At 35.3% G+C, this 22,370-nt stretch overlaps 1 protein-coding gene across 1 annotated transcript in view; it reads left to right on the top strand.

The window, feature by feature from the left end:
- Rpa1 (replication protein A1) overlaps positions 1 to 22,370 on the top strand; it is a 47,650-nt gene that overhangs the window by 10,523 nt on the left and 14,757 nt on the right. The window contains exons 5-8 of the mRNA XM_047546993.1: positions 4,305 to 4,393; positions 17,656 to 17,748; positions 19,951 to 20,083; positions 21,430 to 21,532. Coding sequence (XP_047402949.1) covers positions 4,305 to 4,393; positions 17,656 to 17,748; positions 19,951 to 20,083; positions 21,430 to 21,532 — 418 coding nt within the window. The remainder of the gene's footprint in view (positions 1 to 4,304; positions 4,394 to 17,655; positions 17,749 to 19,950; positions 20,084 to 21,429; positions 21,533 to 22,370) is intronic.

The following is a 22,370-nucleotide window of genomic DNA, read 5'->3' as shown; positions in this document are numbered from 1 at the left end:
TCTGGGGAGATTAAAAGAAGTCATGCTCAGTGGTGCATGCCTGTAATATTAGTGAATACTGATGCTGAGGCAGGAGGATCTCAAGTTCAAGGCCAGCCTTGGCAATTTAGCAAGAGCCTGTCTCAAAATAAAAAGGGCTGGGGATGTAGCTGATTGGTAGAGCATTCCTGGGTTCAATCCTCAGTACCCCCCTCACAAAGATTTAAACAAGACAAAAAGTGTAAACAATTTTAAAGAATTAAAGCAATTTTAAAATCTGTGTTAAAAATAAGGACATTTATATTTTATCTACCCTTCTTTTTACCTCCTTAAGTTTGATTCTCTTGACTAATTTGATTTAATTCAGAAACTTTTTCCTGAGATGCTCATGTTCCCTGATACCAGCCTGTTTGCCTGGTTGAGTGTCTGTTTGGGGTTCCAATGTAGTTTTACCCTCAGAATTTTATCTTACATTTCATATTGATCCATAGAAGTCAAGACCAGCCTGATTTGATTTTTGCCTATATTCGTGAAGAATTCTTTCTTTATACTTCATGTTCAGTGACTTACAGGCTATGTTTAAATATCAGTGACTTATCAGTTCCCACCTTCTGCTGGCATATGGTATGCTCTTTTAAAGTCTGCAGATTCTGTTCTTTCATTTTGAAGTTTTTTCTGTATGTTATTCCTTTATGCTGTTTTCTATTTAGTTTATTGAGTTCCTGGGTAACTTTATTCTCCATATAAATCTTTAGTGTGCTTCAGTCCTTTTTCTAAATATGTGTTGGATTACATCAGTGTTTCCCAACATAATATTTTTTAACTCTCTGTTCTCTTATTTGATGTTTATATTTTAAGTATTAGATGTATAATGTTACTTTTGTTCTGTTTATTCCTTGGTTTTTATTTTTTTAATATTTTTTTAGTTGTAGATGGACACAATACCTTTATTTTTTATTTATTTATTTTTATGTGGTGCTGAGAATTGAACTCAGTGCCTCATATGTGCCAGGCAAGCACTCTACCACTGAGCTACAACCCCAGGCCCCTATTCTTTTGCTGTTCTATCTCTTGTTTTACCTTATTTTTTGACTTTTTAATTTTTTTAAATATGGTCATATTTATTTTGTGAATCACTTTTGGGAAGTATCTGTTTCCTTTCTTGTCTTCTGCTTTCTTCCAGGCTGAGTTCTTTGTCTTTTTGCTTCCCTTGTTCCTTTCATTTTTATGCACTGTTGTCTTTCAGTGTTGCTGTGCCTTTACCTTTGTACTTCATGTGGACAGTTCTGTCCAGACTTCCTATTTGCTCTCCTATGCTAGGTACATCTTCTTGCCAGCCTTGTCGCTTGAGTCCTGTTATCTTCTACTCCAGGCTACCTTTGTGTCATAAACTGCACTTACCAACCCGCTTTCTGACCTCTAGGGCATGGTTATAGGAAAGGGTGGAGAGCTTTGCTGGGATTGAGTACAGTCCTTCCTGGGAAACTCTTCAATGCCTCTTCTCTCCAGTCAGGAATATAGTTCCACTCCCATGGGATCTGCTTTATTTCACTTCCTTTTTTTTTGGTAGTATGGGTTTTGAACCTTGGGTTATTCTACTATTGAGCTACATTCCTACCCCTCATTATTTTGTATTTTGAAACAATCTCCATAAGTTGCCGAGGGTCTCACTAAGTTTCAAGTCTGGCCTGGAACTTAGAGTCTTCCTGCCTCAGCCTGCCAACTAGCTGGAATTCCAAGTGTGCCATGTGCCTGGTTTTTAAATATTTCTATTTTTAAGAGGAAAAAGTCTTCCAGAAATATGAGAAATTTAAGAGCATCGATTTCAAAGAGAGACAAACCTGCATTTTACATACTGACTCTGCCTCTTACTAGAGGCATGACTTTATGTGAGAAACTTAATTCAGTGCCTTAGTTTTCTCATCTGAACCAATAGGGATGATGAGACCTCACCAGATTGTATTAAGGGGTATCCTGGAACTAGTACCCAAAGATACTGTATCCAGGAATGAAAACTGGATCAGTTGTTAACTTTATGATTAACTTTTTTTTTTGCGGGGGGTGGTGCTGGGGACTGAACCCAGGGCCTTGTGCTTGCAAAGCAAGCACCCTACCAACTGAGCTATCTCCCCAGCCCTTATGATTAACTTTTTGAGAAACTACTGGACTACTTTCAAAGCAGCTTTACTTATTTACCTCCTTACCAGCAGCATGGGTGTAGAAGTTTCCACACATCCTAACCAACCTTGTAGTTATGTGATGTAGAGTTTCAGCTAAAATATCATCTGTATTGTATCTTTTGACAATATATTCCCTTTTTTTCCTCCAAAAAGTTTTCATAGCAGTTATCTTTATTCTTCCTTATGAAGTTTAGTGTTCTGTTAAAAACAAGCAACTATTGTGTTGGAATGCAAATGATTGTGTTACATTTATATAATATTTGATGTTAGGAGGTCTTTTTATTTAAGAATATGGTGTATATCCATTTAAAGTCTCTTGGATTTTCTTGATAAACAATCTCTTTATTTTAATATTTATGTCGTTTATTTTGTTTATTTTTAATCTTACTGAATTAGCTAGCACTATCAAACTTGGACAGTAACTATCAAAGTTGGACAGTAATGGTGATAGTAGGTACTTTATTTGTATCTTGGTTTTGCTGGAAATGCTTAGTACTTAACCATAGCATTTCTTAGGTCCTTCTGTTACTCAGGGTTTTGTTAGCAATGACTGTTGAATTTTTAAAAAAGCTTTTATTATATTTTGATATAATCGTATTGTTATAATTTTGAACTGTTTTTTCATTCCTAAAAAAAATTTTTGCCTTAAAAAGTAATCCTCTTAGCTTCCTCTCTCTCTCTCTCTCTCTCTCTCTCTCTCTCTCTCTCTCTCTCTCTCTCTCTCTCAATCTGTTTATATTCTAAATAATTTTAAACATCTAAAACAGTAGAGCCAGGCATGGTGGTGCACACTTGTAATCCCAGTGACTCGGGACATTGAGGCAGAAGGATTGCAAGGTCAAGGCCAGCCTCAGCAACTTAACCAGAACCTGTTTCTAAAAGAAAAAAGGACTTGGGATGTAGTTCAGTGGTAGCATGCTCTGAGTTCAATCCCAGTACCAAAAAAAAAGTAGACCATACAGTGGTATTGTGAGTTCCCATTAGAGCCCATTTTTCAACTTCAAATTATGCCTGATACTCAGTTTTGCTTTATCTACTCCTTTCCACATCCTCTTTCATGTAAAATTTTGAAGTAAATATCAAGATATTATATTATTCAGAAATATTTTTGTGTCTGTTTTCTAAAGATAAGTCTTAGCCATGTGCAGTGGTATATATCTGTTATCCCAGCTATGTAGGAGGATCTCAAGTTTAAGACCAGCCTGGGGAACTTAGTGAGATCCTGTCCAGGAGAGATATATAATAAAATAATCACTAATAAATATATAATTAAAACTAAGAATGTTCTGAAAGAAAAGAAATCATGACTATAGCAAAAAGTAGAACAAGGAAACCTGATTTAAATGGGAGACTGGGAAAGTATTTCTTAATGTAATAATATTTGAGATGAGAGGTAAAAAAATATTAGATGAAGCAGAATGAAGGGTAAAAAAGCCACAATCAGAGGGTAGCATGTAGAGAGGTAGATCTTGTGGCATATGTCAGGAATAGAAAGCTGATGGGTTAGAGGGCAGAGAACTCAGGAGTGGTGAATTGAACCAGAGAGGTTAGAAAGGCCAGACCACATAAAGCCTTATAAACCATGTCAAAGTTTTTAATTTTAGTTACTTATTTACTTACTTCATCAAAGTGGTTTTTTGGGGTCTAAGGTTTTGGAGAAGTTATTGAAATATTTTAATCAGAGCTAAAGATGAGTCAAAGACCTGTAAGTTCTTAAAGATATGTAATAATTACATTTTTAAAAATACCTGCTGTCGTAATTGGTTTTGTAATTATTTAGATAAGTATGTTTCTGAGAATACATAATCTTTTGGTGCCACATACTCTTGTGTTTAATAATCTAAATTCTTATCATGTCAGTGGCTCCTTGAAGATTTGGTGTGTAGCAAGAACGCAGGGTGTTAATTAAAGGACTAGATGGGAAGTGCAATCATTAAAAGCCTTGATAATGATGCAGTGAAAAATTAAAGGAAATATTTATGTAAGAATTGATATATATTTCTCAAGTTATTCAGCCATGAAGAACAGTTGACAAAGGGAAAATAGTTTTTATCAAAATGATTATTGAGGATAAGCTTTTTAAATAGTTTGTCATTTGGAATGCTTCTGAATTTATTCTAACTTTTTTCTATTTTGCCTTTGTAGGAGAGTAGTTATTTTGATGGACTTAGAAGTTTTGAAATCAGCTGAAACAGTTGGGTTGAAAATTGGCAATCCAGTGCCCTATAATGAAGGTAAAATGTTTTTTTATAGGTTGTACCCCTCAGTGGAATATCTCTTTATTGATCCAGAATTCTACTTTATGGATTCAGTTTGAATTGTTAGTCTTAATAAAATCACAGTGATTTGGGGGATCTGGGAACAAGGTTATTCTGCATTATTTTCAATACTGAAGAAATAATCTATGAAGAAAGAAAATGTATTGTACATTCTCTGTAATATCCACTTAGAGTAGGCTAAAAAATAACTATCTAGGGTGTTGTAACAATAGAGGATATTATAGGATGTCAGTAATATTAGTGAGAAATGTGTTTCCTTAAGATTATCTTAGGCACATTTGTGTTTTTAAAAAATGTGAGAGGACTGGGGAGATAGCTCAGCTGGTAGAGTGCTTGCCTCGTAAGCACAAGGCCCTGAGTTTGGTTCCCAGTACCACAAAAAAAAAAAAAAAAAAAAAGTGAGAGCTGAAGAAATAGCTCGTGTTGGAGAGTGCTCGCCTAGCACGTGCAAGGACCCCGGTTCGAATTCCTGGCCCCTCAGAGGGGAGGAAAAAAAAGAAAGGTACTCTTGGGACTGGGGGTTGTGGCTCAGTGGTAGAGGGCTTGCCTAGCATGTGTGAGGCACTGGGTTCGATTCTCAGCACCACGCGTAAATAAATGAATAAAATAAAGGTCTATCAGTACCTAAAAATTTTTTTTTTTAAAATGTGAGACAGGCACAGCAGTGCACACCTGTAATCCTAGTGGCTCTGGAGGCTGAGGCAGGAGGATCAGGAGTTCAAAGCCAGCCTCAACAATTTAGTGAGGCTGTAAGCAATTCAGTGAATCCCTGTCTCTAAATAAAATACAGAAAAGGATTGGGGTTGTGACTCAGTGGTTAAGCACCCTGGGTTCAGTCCCCGGTACCAAAATAATAATAATAAAAATTTTAAATGTGAAGTGTATAATCTCCAGTTTTGGTAGCATTCACCACTCTGGTAGTTGGTAGAGTTATCTCTTTTTATTACTGGGCTATGAGTAAATGATGTGAAGGTAGAGACTATATTTGTTCTGCTCTATATTTTGTCTTTAGTACTTGACTTGTAGTTGACCCTTCCATAAGTATTTGTGGAATTGCATATATAACATTATTTAACAATAATCATCTTTTTTTCTTTTTTTGTGATGCTGAGAATTGAACCTGGGGCCTTGCACATATTAGGCAAGGGTTTCACCATTGAGCTACATCCCTAGTCCCAGTGATTCTTTCCTTTTCTTTTCTTTTTTTAAATTTTTTTGTGGTTGTAGATGGATAGAATGCCATTATTATATTTATTTTCATGCTGTGCTAAGGATCAGACCCAGTGCCTCGCACATGCTAGGAAAGCGCTCTGCCACTGAACTACAGCCCCAGCCCCCCTGTGATTATTTCTTGATGGTGAAATTATTAACTATTTAAGTTTTTTTTGTGGAACAGCATAGCGAACTCAGAAAAAAGTTCATTACTTTAGACAACAAAGACAATTATGTTCTAGAGCAAGGCAAAAAGAATCCTTAAATTACTGACTCCATAAAAAGAGAAGGCTTATCTTTCTACTGAGTCAAATAAAAATAAAATTAAAGCTTCATTGTATACCAAAATAAATTCCAGTTGTATTTTTAAAAGTTAGAGAATGAAGCCAGCAAAATAATAAAAATACACAGAAAGGGACTACATAAATGGATTGGAAGAATTCATAAAAGTGGATTACATTGAAATATAAAAAATTACATGTTAAAAATAGGAAGGTATATAAACAAATTAGAATAGAATATTTATAATAGATAGGATTGACAAGATTACTGTTATTTACTGAATTTCTTAGACGTTAAGGGAAAGAAATACTCCAATAGAATGTTCATCGTAGGAGGGAAATAGTTGACTGATTAAGAAAAAATATATAGCTTATTGGTTATCTTTGTCTCTTAGGAGGAAAACCTTCATATTTGCACTGTTTTATGTTAACTACATGTCAGCTCTATGTTTTTCATAGATTCTCTTTAAAAGGTTGAGAAAGTTCACTTGTATTGTTTGCTGAGAATTTTAAAAGGAATAGAAGGGTGAATTTTGTCAAATGCTTTTTCTGTCTCTGTTGATAGTCATAATCATGTGGGGTTTTTTTTGTTTAGTTTTTGGTTAATATAGTGAATTATAGTGATTGATTTTTGAATGCTATACCAACCTGGGATTTCTGAGATAAGTCTATGTCATTATGATGTATTATTCTTTTTACATATTGTTGGATTTGTTTTGCTAAGTCTATTTCATTTGATTTGATTTTGTTTAGAAGTTTTGCGTATCTGTGAGATATTAGCCTATTTTTTTTTTCTTTAATCATGGCTGACTTTGGTATCAGAATAATCCTGATCTCATAGAATTAGTTGGAAAGTGTTCCTTCTTAAATTTTCTAAAAGAGTTTGTGTAGGATTAGTATTACTTCTATTAAATGTTTAATAGAATGCAGCTATGATGCCATCTGGGCCCAGTGTGTTTTGTTTGCTTATTTTTTATGAAAAGGTTTTAAAACTTCATTTTTTTTTTTTTTTTAAACATACAGGGTTATTCAGTTATCTATTTCTTATTCTGTGGGCTTTAATAGATTGTATTTTAGGAAATTTAACCATTACACTTAAATTCTTGAATTTATTGGCCAGTATAAGTATAAATGTTGTAAATATCCTAATTAAAAGACAGAAAATATCAGATGGATTTATATGTGTTTATGTACATACATATATGAGATTTCATATATAATATTTCCTAGTTAACCTTTTACGGTCTGTACAATCTGTGGTGATATCACCTCTCTGATTCCTGATATTGGTAAATTTTGTTCTTGTTTTAGTTTTTTCTTTTTTTGTTGTTTATTTTATGGTACTGTGAATAGTACCAGGGCCTGGTGCATGCTAGGTAAGAGCTCTACCACTGAGCTACCTCCTTAGCCCTGGGTTCTCTTTATTGCAATCAGTTTAACTAGAGGTTTATTTTATTGATTTTAAAGAACCAGCTTTTAGTTTCATTGATTTTCTTTTATGTTTTCTATTGTAGTGATTTATGATTTTGATTTTAGTACTTCTGCTTACTTTGTATTTTAGATGTCTTTGTTTCTTAAGGTGGAAGATATGTTTACTGAGGCCTTTCTTTTATAATATAGGTTATAGTGTTATACATTTACCCCTAAGTACTGCTATAACAGCATCCAGCAAATTCTGGAATGTTACGTTCTTATTTTTATTCTGTTCAAAATGCTATATGATTTCCCTTTTTAATTTTTTTGACTTTGTGGTTTTTACCACATGCGGAGGTTTTCTAGGCATCTTTTTTGTTGTTGATATGTAATTCCATTGTAATCAAGTAACATATTTTTATGACTCAAATCTTGTTAAATTTATTGAGTCTTATGTCTCAGATTATAGTCTCAGTAAATTATGTGTGTACTTGAAAAGGGTGTGTATTTGATTGTTGGATGGATTGTTCTGTCAGGTCAAGTTAGTGTAGTTAAGTATTTTGTATTCTTAACTGATTTTCTGTTTACTTGTTCTATTTTTGAGAGATTCATTGTGGAATCTCTGACTATAATTGTAGGTTTCTCTCTCTAGTTTTATTAACTGTTGCTTCTTACATTTTGGAACTCTTAAATGCGTGAGCATCTAGACCTATTATGTCCTTTTTAAAAAAATACTTTTAGTTGTAGATGGACACAATACCTTTATTTTGTTTATTTAGTTTTTTTTGCGGGGGAGGATTTTTTTTTTTTTTTTTAAATGTGGTGCTTGGGAACAAACCCAGTGCCTCATGCTTGCTGGGCAACAAGTGCTCTACCACTGAGCCACAACCCCAACCCCTATTATGTTTTTTGATGAATTGATTCCTTTATCATTATGAAATGACTTTCTTTATTCTGTGCTTTGAAATCTGCTTTAATACTAATAAAGCCACTTTAACTTTTTTTAATTAGTATTAGTTTGCTGTATCTTTTCCTATCCTTTTATTTTAATCTATTTATGTTTTTAATGCATCTGTATATTAAATTTATTTTTATAGGCAGTTTGTAGGTGGCTCTTGCATTTTTGTCCAATTGATAATTTCTGCCTTTTTAAAAAAATTTTTTTAGTTGTAAATGGACACAATACCTTTATTTTATTTATTTATATGTGGTGCTGAGGATTGAACTCAGGACCTCACACATGCTAGGCAAGTGCTCTACCACTGAGCTATACCTCTAGCCCCAATAATTTCTGCCTTTTAATGGGTTGGGGGTTAGACTATTTATATTTAGTGTAGTTAAAACATATAACATGGTGATATGTTTAGGTTCTCCTTGCTATTTGTCTTTTATTTGTCCTATCTGGTTTTTTTTTTTCCTTTTTTTTATACTTTATTTTGGGTTGAATATTTTTCATAATTATTATCTTCTTCTTGGCTTCATTACTATAACTGTTTTGTTATTTTAGTTTATCATGGTCCATCTTGGGTGATACTGTACTACTTCACATGTAGTATAGGAATCTCCCTTTTCTTCCCTCCAAACCTTGTATTATGGTTGTCAATAATTTTACTTTTATCTATGTCATAAATCCTATAATACAGCGTTACTATTTTTAAGTATTTTAAAAGAGATTTAAATAATAAGAAAAAGTCTTACATGTTTACTCATATAGTTGTCATTTCTAGTGCTCTTAATTCCTTTATCTAGGGCCACTTTTCTAACTGTTGTCTTTAGCACCAATTTCCACTGGTGTTGAATTCTTTCAGTTTTTGTGTCTGAAAATATTTTCCCTTTGACTTTGAGAGACATTTTTGCTGAGCATAGAATTCTAGGTAGACAGTTTATTTTCTTTTTAGTACTTTAAAGATGTTATCTTCCATGCATAGCTACCTTCAATGAATGAACTCTTGTATCATCTTCATTTTTGTTCTTCTGTACTTAACACTCTTGCTCTTGCACTCTCCATTTTTCACAGTTCTGAGACTTGAACCCAGGGTCCTCTCACATGTCATGCTTTGCACTGAGCTTCACCCTAGTCCTTTCATGGTCTCTCTGGATTAAGGATAAATGTAGTTGAGCCCGATAAATTTTTGTACTGGAGGCAAACTGCATCCTGTCTTGGTTATCCTATCTGAAACTCGGTCCTAGCCTTTGCCTAAGTAGAGTGAAGGAAAGGAAAAGAAACTTGGATTTCAGTTCTGAACACAATCACAGAATGGGAGAATGGAAGGAATTATTTTAGAGATCAGTTATTATGGTAAGGAAGGGACTTGTCCAAAGTCACATGGTAAATTGCTTCAAGAAATGAGTCAGCATTGGTGATTTCCAGTTGAAGCCTCTTTCTATTGTTTCCAGGACTTTGAGGATTAACCTTCACACCAAAACTTTTACCTACTATAAAAGTTGTATTTAGGTACATAGATTATGAGAGTGAATCTATTATAGGAGTGTTAAATAATCGGAAGTTATCATTACTTCATATTGGTATATGTGCCCTTTAAAATGTATGATTTTTAAAAATTGAAACAATTAAGATGATCATATCTTTTTTCTTCAGTAAACATTCATTTTTATTCTAATTTTTAAATAGATACGTGTTTTCTAAAGTCAAAACTATAAAATTGTACAGAGAAATCTTATCTTCCCACTGGCTCTACTACCACTACTGCCCTTTTTTTTCTCTCCACATTTTTTATGGGTGCGTTATAATTGTACATATTAATGGGATTTTGTTGTTACATATTCATATATGCACACAATTTAACAATTATGATTTGGCCAGTCAGTTCCCAGCACTTCCCCTTCACTCCCTCCCTCCCACCTGCTCCATCCCTTTCCTCTACTAATCTCCCTTTGATTTTCCGTGGGATTCCTGCCACCACCACCACCACCACCACCACCACCACCACCCCTTTTCCTTTTCCTCTCTAGTTTCAACATATGAGAGAAAATATATGACCCTTGACCTTCTGAGTTTGGCTTATTTTGCTTAACATAATAATCCCAAGTTTCATCCTGCAAATGACATAATTTTACTTTTCTTTATGGCACTGCTGCCCTTTATAAGTAACAAATTTTAGTGATTTCTTTTTCTTCAGATATTTCTTTATGCAAATATAATCAAGCAAAAAATTATATATTCTCATTCTGTACTCCACCTTGCTTACAAGGTAGCATATTATGGCACTATTTTGTTTCTCTCTTTTCTTATTACCCCTTTTTTATTTTGAGACAGGGTCTTGCTAAGTTACTGAGGCTGGCCTCAAATTTGCAGTCCTCTTGCCTCAGCTTCTAAGTCACTGGGATCACAGGTATACATCACCACACCCTCTTTTTATCCTTTTAAAAAATGTTTTTAGCCTAGAGAGACTTTCATTTATATGTTGTGCCATTTTTTCTTTCTTTTTTTCTAAATTAAGTATTTGTGCAGCTGCTCCGTAATTTATTTAACCAACCCCTTATTCATAGACACTTGTTTTGTTTCCGTGCTCTGGCTATTAAGACAATGCTGCAAATGTCCAAGACTCTGGGTTTGATCTCTTGCACCTAGGAAAAAAAAAATAATAACATTACCACAGTGATAGCTTCATATGTAGGCAGGTATTTGGACTCAAGGGATTTGATTGTCAGAGGTGAGATATCTGGGTCAACTGGTAAATGTGTCTGATTGGTGGATACAATCAGATATTCTCCTTCATATCAGATAGTATCATTTTTGTATTCCTACCCATAGTGCACAGAATATTGGTTTTCTTCACAGCCATGCCAAGATAGTTTATTAACCTTTTGAAATTTTACAAACTTGATAGATGAAAAGTGATATCTACGTGTAGTTTTTAACACGTATTCTGAGCAAGATCAGCATCCTTTTAAGTGTTTAAAGAACCCTATTGATTTTATTTTTGGTTATCTGTGGATTAACTTCTTGTAGCGCCCATTTTTTTTTTTTATGGGTTATTTGTCTTTTTCTTCACAATTTCTAAGAGTTTTTTTAAAAGTAGGGAGATTGTGGGGTAAGGTAGTGCACACCTATAATCCCAGTAACTTGGGAGACTGAGGCAGGAGGATCACAAATTCAAGACTAGTGCGGGCATCTTAGCAAGAGCCTGTCTCGGAATAATAACAAAAAAGGACTGGGTGTAGCTCAGTGGTAAAATGCCTCTTGGTTCAAACCCCAGTACCAAAATAAAGTAGAGGAATTATTTAAAAAGAAAAGAAAAAGTAGGGGGTCTAGTCCTTTGTCTCTAATATGAATTGTAGAGCCTTTTTGACTTGCTTATGGTGTTTTTATTTTGCTATGTGGCAGGGTTTTTTTTTTTAATGTAATTGGATTTGCCAATTATTTTTATGACTTCAAGATTCAGGGCCATAATTAGAAATGTCTTCCTCACTTCAGAGTTATTAAGGCATTAGCTCATGTCTTATTCTAGTACTTGCACATTTTAGTTTTTACGTTTAAATCATCCATGCTGCTTCTGTCTTACTGTTGTGATTTCTTAACTGGTGCTATTATTGGCTTTACTTTCACATAATTTGGAAATTTATAGGTTTGCTCTGTCCTGGTTTCTCTAAATTAAAGATAGCTTTTATGTAGTATGTGTGTGTGTTCACATGTGCACACGTATATAGGGTGGATATGTGTTCTTATTGCTCTGTATAGTTTTTAGGAAAAGGGGAAAGATTTTGAAACTAGGCCATCACCATGCTCTTCCCAGTAATGGAACCTGATGGATATTTTTACTTACACAAATAGTAGTAATTTGGTGCTTTAAATTGGAGAGCGACAGAATCTACAGGTAAAGTTCAAATAATTAAATTAGAATGTCACATTTGTTTTGTAATAGTAAAATTTTATTGAGCTGAGCACCTTGGTTATCACATTCCCAGCTTTTAGAAGGAATGCTAAGGCAAAGCAATGCTTAGCGTCCCTGGTGAAATCATTGAGTGCATTAGAGGCAGGGAAGTGTGCTTTTGGCCAACTTTTATCACCTTTTGCTAGACTTCTGATGTTTTTTCTGTTGTATTTAATTGAATGGTTACTCAGACATTTTGTATTTCAGGGGCAAAGTGTTTGTGATAAAGATGGAGATAAAAATGTTGAAAAATAAATATTGCTTGGGGTGAGAACTATAGCTATAGAAAAGTTCTTCCTTTGTCTCAATACCCAGTTTAACTGGCCCTTCCCTTTCTTCAGAGTCTGTAAAAATGCACAAAGATAAATTTTATTTTATTTTATTTTATTTTTTTGCTGGTGCTGGGGATTGAACCCAGGGCCTCATGCTTGCAAGGCAAGCACTCTACCAACTGAGTTATATCCCCAACCCCATAGGAAAATACTTTGCTGTTCAGGATTATTTATTATAGAATTTCATTTTACCAGATCAATAACATTGTTGGGCCATGATGGGAATTTCTTTTGTTATTGTTACTACTGCCTTGTAGTATGTTCACAGTAATGGTTTCTAATTTTCTATTGTGAAAGTAAGGGAACTGTTGTTAGCAGGCAGAGAACTGCAGTCAGATATACATCCTCCCAGTACATAATCCTGAACCTGTTACATGTCAGGTGACCAGTAAAAATTAGTTGACTAAATCAAACCCAGAAATAATTATTAATTCCAAAATGTGTATTGAAATTTCAGATGTCCATTACCAGATTAAAAAAAAATGATTACAGAATTTCCAAAGTGTTAGATATCAGGCTTCAAACAATTCATACTTCACATAATATTGAATTGGATCATTTTAAATCCTTTGTACTTACCACTAAATTTTGTCAGCATGTATGTTTGTGTGTAAATTCTGGGTAGATACACTATTGCTAATAATTTTGTACTTAAGCATATTATATAATTCTTAGTTATTGTTTTATTACTGATATTAGGTGGAATTCTTTTCAGACTGATTTTGTCTATTTTCTGTAAACTAAAAATTATAATAATTGTATTGATATTTATTCTTTGTAGTTGGTATTAAGAACTTACTGCTAGAAGTTGATTTTTGTTGCTCTGTATACTCCATTGTCTATAAGCCAATTTTTCTCTGCCCATGACTCACCTATGCATAGATAATAAAAATGGTGTGAGTGCAGATAACTCAAGGAGTAAGAGTTTGCTTTTTTTTTTTTAAAGTACTGGGAATTTGACCCAGTGGCACTTAGCCACTGAGCCCCACCCCCAGCACTTTCTATTTTATTTTGAGACAAGGTCTCTAAATTGCTTAGGGTCTCACTAAGTTTTTGATGTAGACTTTGAACCTGTAATCCTTGTGCATCAGCTTCCCCAGCCACTGGGATTATAGGTGTGCACCACCACGCCTGGTTGAAGAGTGCTTTTAAATATCTCATTTCCTTTCTGTGTCAGAACCAACAATGTGAAGCCAGAACAGATCAAAGAGTCCAAGAATTATAATGTTGATCCATCTTATTGTAATGGATTGATTTGCAGGTGGCACAAAGCCAAAGATTATCAGAACCTGAGTCTCAACATTACTGTTGTGCAGTATAATTTTGATTTTTAGAAAGATTGCACTTTAGCTATAGACTGATTTATGTGAGGTCTTGTGAGCAGCTGCTGTGTTGCAGTGCATTAATTGAGGGGCAGTTGTTGCTATTTAGAATGCATTCTTGCTATCCATTTGGTTTGGGGCTGACTCTTATGCCAGATTTGAAAGTATGGTCCAAAGAAGGAAGGAGTTAAGAATTGCTCTTTTGTTAGGGTTGTGGTGGTACGTGCCTATAATCCCAGTGGCTCAGGCTGAGGCCGGAGGATCTTGTGTTCAAAGCCAACCTCAGCAATTTAGCAAGGCCCTAAGCAACTCAGCAAGACAATGTCTTTAAATAAAATATTTAAAAAGGGTCTTGGAGATGTGGCTCAGTGGTTAAGCACCCCTGGGCTCAATAAGTGGTACCAAAAAATAAATAAATAAGGATTGCTCTATTAAATGGATTAGTAGCTTTTCCTAATTACCAGATAGTATGGTTATTAGTTATGTTCTATATAATTAGACTTACTATTGCCAGGATTGATTGTTTACATTTTAAAATTAACTCATACCTATAATCCCAATGACTAGGGAAGCTGAGGCAGAATAATTCCAAGTTCATAGCCAACCTGGGTGATGAAGCAAGACCCTGTCTCAAAATAAAAAATAAAAAGGACTAGAAATATAGCTTGGTGTTAGAGTGCCCTGGATTCAGTCCACAGTAAAAAAATACACACACACACGCGCGCGCACACACGCACACGCACACATTCTCTCTCTCTCTCTCTCTCTCTCTCTCAACTGACTGTAGTAAAGTGCACAAACATAGATAAATCTGAGCTCAAGATTAGGTTTCCTCTTCTCAACCATGTGACTTTGGGCACTTCACTTTCATATCTAACCCAGTTTTCTCATCTTTTAAAGGGTAAAATAATACTGTCTACATCATAGTACTAAAAATTCCTGGAATAATGCACTTGACCTTTTACCTGGTACATCGTAAACCCTCAAAAAATGGTAACTATTACTAATTGGAGACTTGCTGGATATACTGTATTTCTTCAGATCTTAAGAATCTAAGGGTAATGCCAGATTTGGTGGCACGTGCCTGTAATCCCAGCTACTTGGAAGGCTGAAGCAAGAGGATCAAAAATTCAAGGCTAGCCTGAACAACTTCATGAGACGTGAGACTCTGTCTCAAAATAAAAATTTTTAAAAAGGTTTGGGGATATAGTGGTAGAGTGCTTGCCTAGCATGTGGGAGGCTGTGGGGTGGAATCCTTAGAACTGCTTAAATAAATAAATTTTAAGACTGTATGTCATTGTGTTCTATTCTGTTTATTTATTTACTTATTTATTTGGAGACATGGTCTTGCTGTGTTGACTGGGCTGATCCGAAACTCCTGAGTTCAAGCAGTCCTCCTGGCTCAGCCTCCTCTAAGTATGGAGTATTATGAGTGCATGCCACTACAACTGGCTACTTAACCAGTTTCTTTTTAAGTGCACAGCTCAGTGACATTAAGTTTGTCCACGTTTTTGTTCTTCTATCATCACTGTCCATTCCAGAACTTTTTCATCTTCCCCGAGTAAAACTTCATATTCACTCAACATGAACTCCCAGTTCTCACTCCTGTCCATCCCTGGTACCACTCTTCTACTTTGTCTCCGTGTATTTGACTGTTTCAGTTACCTCTTTAAAATTTTATTTTAAATTTTATTTTTCGTACTGGGGATTGAACCCAGGGGTGCTTTATCCCTGAGCTATATCCCTGGTCCTTTTTTATTATTTATTTTGAGACAGGGTCCTACTAAGTAGCTTAGGGCCTCACTAAATTGCTGAGACTGGCTTCAAACTTGAAATCCTCCTGCCTCAGTCTCCAATCCCAATCCCCATATTGCTGGAATTAAAGGCATATGCCACCGTGCCTGACTGACTCAGTTACATTTTTATAGAAATTGAATATGTGTGATTAGCAATAACCTGTTCAACTAGTGTGTGAAGCAGCCAAAGACCCTGAGAAAGGGACATTTTTTCCATATTTTTTAATTGGTGCATTATAATTATACTTAATAGTGGGATTCACTTTTATATATTGGTACAGGCATATAGTATCACTACAGTTTGGTCAATATTGTTCCCTAGTATTTCCCCTTGCCCTCCTTTTCTCCCTGGCCCTGAAAAAGGGACTTTTTAGATTGTGTAGATAGTTTTAGACATTTTTGAGATTGTATAGAAGAGAAGGAGGAACTGGGGTAGGAGATAGTAGGGGTTTTATATTTTATGGTTTCATATTTAAGTGTTTAAACTTTATTTTATTATTATTATTTTTTTTTAATGTATTTTGTGAAGCAAGTAAAGATAGTTTTTTTTTTCCCCCAACCACTTAACTTCAGTACTATTTACTGGGCAACTCATCTTTTCCCTACCAATTTTTTCGAAAGTTTCACTTAAGAATTTAAAACTGTTCCTTCACAAGACACAGTGTTAAAGGAGACAGTTCTCCCTTGTGGTTTCCTGTGACACTTTGTAAATTCAGATAATGGAAAAGCTAAAAAGTAAGCATGAAAATTTGTGTCAATAATCTAGGTCCTTTTTCTACATAAATAAGATCTCTCAGTTTTTTCATAGGAAGAACTAAAGAATAGACAATTCTGTTTAACCTTTTTCACTTTATGCTAAATTTATTGTACTCTGATGACACAGTTATGTCTCATTTAGCTGTGCCGGCTTAATTGTTATAGTGGCAGAAGTAAATCAGTATGTAACATGCCCATTTGAGTTAGGACCTTGGTAAGTCCAACAGGAACTTGAACCCAGCAGTTGGAGAAGGCAAAGACAGAGTCTGTGGCAAATGGGGAGCTCCCCTAACTCTGCTCACTGTTAATGTTTTAGGATACTCTAGGACATTTTTCTGAGCTGCCCTTGTGTGCTGCAAGCACTTTTGGGGAGCAGTCCAGATGAGTTTGACTTCTATATTGAAACCAATTACAAAGGAAAAATCAAATTCCATAAATCTAATACTTTAAAACACAGGGCATGTTTTACAATTTTAACATTCTTCAACTCTGTAGACATTTGTATAAAGGGCAAGGGGCAAATTCTTATTTTCTGCTTGGGGAATATGTTCATTTCCCCTCCTCTCCTTTTAATCTTCCTATTTCCTTGACTCAACTGCTTCTGAACTCCATTCTCTTCTCTCCCTGCTGTGACAGTTCACTAGCACTTCACGGTACCTAAGACTCTTTCAACTCTTATTTTCTGCCAACTGTCAGTTGTGAAACAAGGTTGCTTTTGGAGAGAAAGGGTAGAGTCCTTTCTGAATGTCTCCTTTTCCTTTGAAGCAGGAGCACTTCAGAGACAATTGAACTGCTTTTAGGTTTTCCTACCACCCAGCCTTTTCTTCTGATAGATCCTGCCATGAACACACAGTTCTGTTGATGACATCTATTTGTTGCTATGGAAATAGTGGTAGTGTCATAGATTCAGCCCACTAACTTTACTGCAGGTTCTTGCAGAAGTGGGCAAGGCTTTAGGGGAAAATTTCATTAAAACAGAAAACTATGAATTATGAGCAGTTGAAGGGTAAATGGAGCCAACCTTCTCTATAAGGAAAACAAAAAGTGAACCCTAGCAAATTCACCACATGTAGTTGAATGCCCCAGCATGAATTCTGACCTATAAGAAAAAAAAAATTTACACTCTCCTGGAGTATTTTTTTATGCTTAAATTTAAATCTCTTAGCTCAAATTATTTGCACTAAAATGGCCTTTCCCTTTTGAATTTCAGGACATGGGCAGCAGCAAGTAGTTCCTTCTCCCATCTCAGCAGTCAATCCACCAACCAGCAAACCCCAGCAACAGAATGGGAACTCAGGAGTGGGTAAGAAAGTCTTTTAAAGCTACTTAACAATATACCCTTCTCAGCTACGTTCATCTAGTGGTTTCTCACATCTTTATGTTTGACATACTCTGCCTGTGAATTTGCAAACCTTTTAAATTCTCACCTTTTAATGATCTAGGATCCACTTATTAAATTTGGCTTGTCTCTCTCCAAGTTTCTCACTTTGGACTCTCCTGAGTATTTGTTGTTTGCTTGAAGACAAAATCATTTATATTGGTCATAGGTTTTGTGTGTCAGTCTCATGAATGAGAAATAATTTTTCCTTTTAACTTTCATTTCAGCAAGTCCTGAGAGGCCCTGATGGAATCATTTTGTTTATTGTCTGATCTTTGTTTTAGGGACCACTTGCTCTGGAAGTCAACAGTGAGACTTAACACTTTGTAGAATGTAGTTGGATTTATTTTTAGAGGTTCGTTTTTCTGTCACAACATCGCCTACACCTCTTCCTTTCTTGCCTTCCACTATTAGTTTCTATTTTTCAATGCAGGGTTCTAAGAAAAGCAGGGTTAAGACGTCATGATGTTTCTGTGAAACTTTCAAGACATATGACTCTTCCCCTTTGGTCTTTTTTGTTTTTATCTATCTTGTAATATCTGTGTATCTCTCATCAATCCATTTCCCATTATGAGTGAATCTACTTACACACAGTTCTCAAATTATGTGCTATTGAAGGGGTAGTGGAATAGATTATCCAAAAAATAACAAAAAAAATCCTTTACATTATTTTTTCTTTCTTCTCCCTTAGACTGAAATAAGTAGTACATTATTTTTTCTTTTTTCTCCCTATATAGATTCACCTTTCCATTTGTCTATTGTTGAATTACACTGAAATTTATTTTTAAAGATAATATAATGTTCCTTACATTGGATAGTGAAAGAAAATGGACTGCATGTGTACTGAAAATTGGGTGGGAAAAAAAATTGGATGAATGGATGCTTGTGTGTGTGATAAAATTGTGTATTTTATATTATGTATGTATATACACACACATATATATTCTACCAAGTGTATGTGTGTTTCCTAGCATCATCTTAAGGTCATTATGACTCTGTGTGTGTGTGTGTGTGTGTGTCCTGACTCCCCAATTAGAATAGGAAATTTTAGGATCTGGGAAACTCCTGTATGTATTTCTCACTAAGTGCTACAAATATGCAGAATGTGCATGCTGCAGAAATTCAGTAAATAAATGGTGGATTTATATTTTTAGCCAAATTCTATTCCAAAGGAACATTTCGGTATAAAATATAGGAAATCATTGAACTAAGTTAGATTTTCTGAATAGGAGGTTGAAGCTTTAGAGATGCAATGTGCACATAAAAGAACTCATCTACTGATACTGCAGGACAGCCATACAGGCTTAGGCAGGGCATCACAGTACCACTCACCTCCGTTGCTTATTTATTTCATGGTACTCAACCCAAGAGTGCTCTATCACTGAGCTACATCCCCAACCCTTTTAATTTAACTTTTTTTATTTTGTGATGGGATCTTGAACTTGCACTTGCAGTCCTCCTACCTCAACCTCCTGAACTAGGGTTACAAGCATGTGCCACCCACTTATATATCTTGACCAAAAACTGATTCTTGCCTTTTGCTCCTAACTAAATGCCATCCTATAGACTCTTCCATCCTGTGGTGGTGTTTTAAACTGATGCATTTGTGATAAGTATCCTTCACCTCCCATGTTTGTCCTCTAGATTCCTTACATCCTAGCCTCTTTTTTTTTTTTTTTTTGGTGCTGGAGATCAAAACTGTTGCCTGTCACATGTTGGGACAGGTACATGCCCTATTAGTGTACTATATCCTTAGCCACTGCTTTTTTTTTTTTCTTATGAGACTAATGACTTATCATTAGTTTTCCAAGTCAAGAAAGTTGATTTTCTTTCTCTGACCCATTATCTTGCCCATTGATGCAAGGGAAAATTTTGTGGATACATTACCATTATTATCTTAATCTCAGGTCTTAAGTCAGCAGATGGATTCCTAAACTACTATGTGCCCATCCTTCTTTCCACTTGACTTTCCTGGTCTCTTGCTTTAGTCTGTCTGATTGAATATCTCTCAAACACTGTAAAGGAAAAACTTTGCCTTTCATTTTGTATGATTTCACAGTGGCTTACCAGCAATAAGAATTATTATAAAACTTTATTCGAATAACTTTTTTGTGTTTGTTTGTAAAGGTTCCACTGCATCTAAGGCTTTTGGTGCCTCAAAGACTTTTGGAAAACCTGGAGGAACCAGCCTATCACATCCTTCTGGGGGGACACAATCCAAAGTGGTACCCATCGCCAGCCTCACTCCTTACCAGTCCAAGTGAGTTGGTGCATAGGTAAAGTACAGAATGTACTTATAAAATGGTATAGGAAGTTATAGTGAGCTCTAGTGTGACATAGGTGTGAACAGAGTCACCACATGTAGAGTGGGTTCCTTTATTCTGTGGGAGGAGATTATGAATTACAACAACCTTTAGCTCTCCTATCAAAAAGAATGGCAAAAACAGCAATCTGCCATAGCCTGAGGGGTTTCATTCATTTTTGAAGAATTTGAAATTAAAAATATTTACTACTTAAAGAATTGATCATTAGGCTTAGGAATAAAAATAAATGTGCTAATTCAGAAGGCATTTCATCCCATATAAGTAGGTGACTTTTGGTCTAAAAATTATTACTATAATTTAGTTTGGCTAAGATAATCTATTTGTATTAATCACATAAATATACCCTGAACATGTGTTTGTTTTATGTGACTTTTTTTCCATTAAAAATTAACTATAGCATTGAAAATTAGTTCTTTTTCCAGGATTCTTTCAGATATACTTTTATTTATTCAATATTTGATGATATAGATAAGATAATTTCCCCTGTGTAATTATGAGTAAGGAACCCAGTATGCCCAGCATCTGCTTTTAAGGATGGGTTCTAGGCTTGGGTCTTGTTTCTTGGGCCCCTTCCTTCCTTCCTTTTTTGTTCATCCCAGAAGTAGTGATGGAACCCAAGGGTACTCCACCAATGAACTATACCCCCATCCCTTTTTGGTTTTTCATTTTGAGACAGAGTCTCACTAAGTTAGGGGACTGATCTCGAATTTCTTATCCTCTTCCTTCAGTTTCCAGAGTTGCTAGGATTATGGGAATGTGCCAACATGCCCAGCTTAATGGCCTTTTTCAAGGTCATATAGCTTCAGTGTGTTTTCTTTTGGTGGTCCACAGACACAGTGTTCTGTAGCTTGTGTTTATACTTGGCATGTATTAGAAATGAGACAGGAGTTTGATACCAGTTATATCAGTTCCCAAAACTGAAAATAGTGGCAAAATGTAATTGCTGGTATTACTGCATTTTAAAGCTTAGATCCTTCCATTAAGGGGAGATTGTTGCCTTGGTGATGGCTTTTGGAGAAGGGAGAAAGTTTATACATTTACTTACTTGACAGAAGAATGAGTTAGTGTTAAATCACCTTGTATGTTTTACTCCTTGCCTGTCCTGTAAACTGTCAAATCTGTAGTCATCATGGGGTTTTAATTAGCTGGATTAAAGTACAACTGACATTGACAAATGGAATATGCATAAGATAAGACCATAGGAAAATGGTTTCTTACTTAATCTTTATTCCAAGTAAAAAATACTTGGAATAAACACTAATGTGACCTGTTTGGTTTTTAGGTGGACTATTTGTGCTCGTGTTACCAACAAAAGTCAGATCCGTACCTGGAGCAATTCTCGAGGAGAAGGGAAACTTTTCTCTATAGAACTAGTTGATGAAAGTGTGAGTATATGCCAGCTGTATCTAAGGCTCAACTCTGCTGGCCTATGTGGTGGAGATGTGGTTTTGCTTCTTTGATGCTATCTGGGGTAGAGGGTTAAAGGTCATAAATAAAATCCTTGAACTTAAAGGAAAGCATTTGTTGTGGTAGAAATTAGTTTTCGAAATGTATAAGTTGCCTCATGGGTAGAAGAAACCTGAGATGCTCTGTCTGATTTGTGGAGGCTTAGTTGAAGCCCTAGAATGTGATATCTGCTAATGAGCAAAGTAGAGCTTTGACCCCCAACAGAAGGCAGACAATAGCCACCTTGTACAGTGAATGGTTTGTGAGAAATGGGTTCTGACTGGGAAGATTGTCTATATGCTTTATTTAAATGAAACAGAACCCTGATGGTAAGACAAAAATTGCTAAACCATGGAATCTTGAGTTTTGAAACTGTTTTGTCCATAGTTTTGTTTATGATTGTAAAATTGTACTTTTAAGTATTCTTTTCAAACTGCTGCATATTTTGTATTTGCTTGAACCCACAAAAGTGAGGGAAAAGAATAATTTATATTTTTCTCTTATATAGAAGATGGTGTAATTATTATCAAAACCTAATTTTCTATAGATTGTTCCTATAATCAGCAGTTGGCTAAAATTTTAGCATTTATTTATTTATTTTTCTTGGTGGTACTGGGGAACAAACTATGGGCACTCTACCACTGAGCTATATTTCCAGCTTTATTTTGAGGCAAGTTCTCACTACATAGCCCAACCTGGCCTTAAACTTGTAATCCTCCTGCCTCAGCCTCCGAAGCAGCTGGAATTACAGGCATGCTCCACTGCGCCTGGCCATCT

Source organism: Sciurus carolinensis, chromosome 3, assembly GCF_902686445.1.
Source record: "Sciurus carolinensis chromosome 3, mSciCar1.2, whole genome shotgun sequence".
NCBI lineage: Eukaryota > Metazoa > Chordata > Mammalia > Rodentia > Sciuridae > Sciurus > Sciurus carolinensis.
The sequence above is the reverse complement of the archived record's forward strand: the minus strand, read 5'-3'. Positions and strand labels throughout refer to the sequence as shown.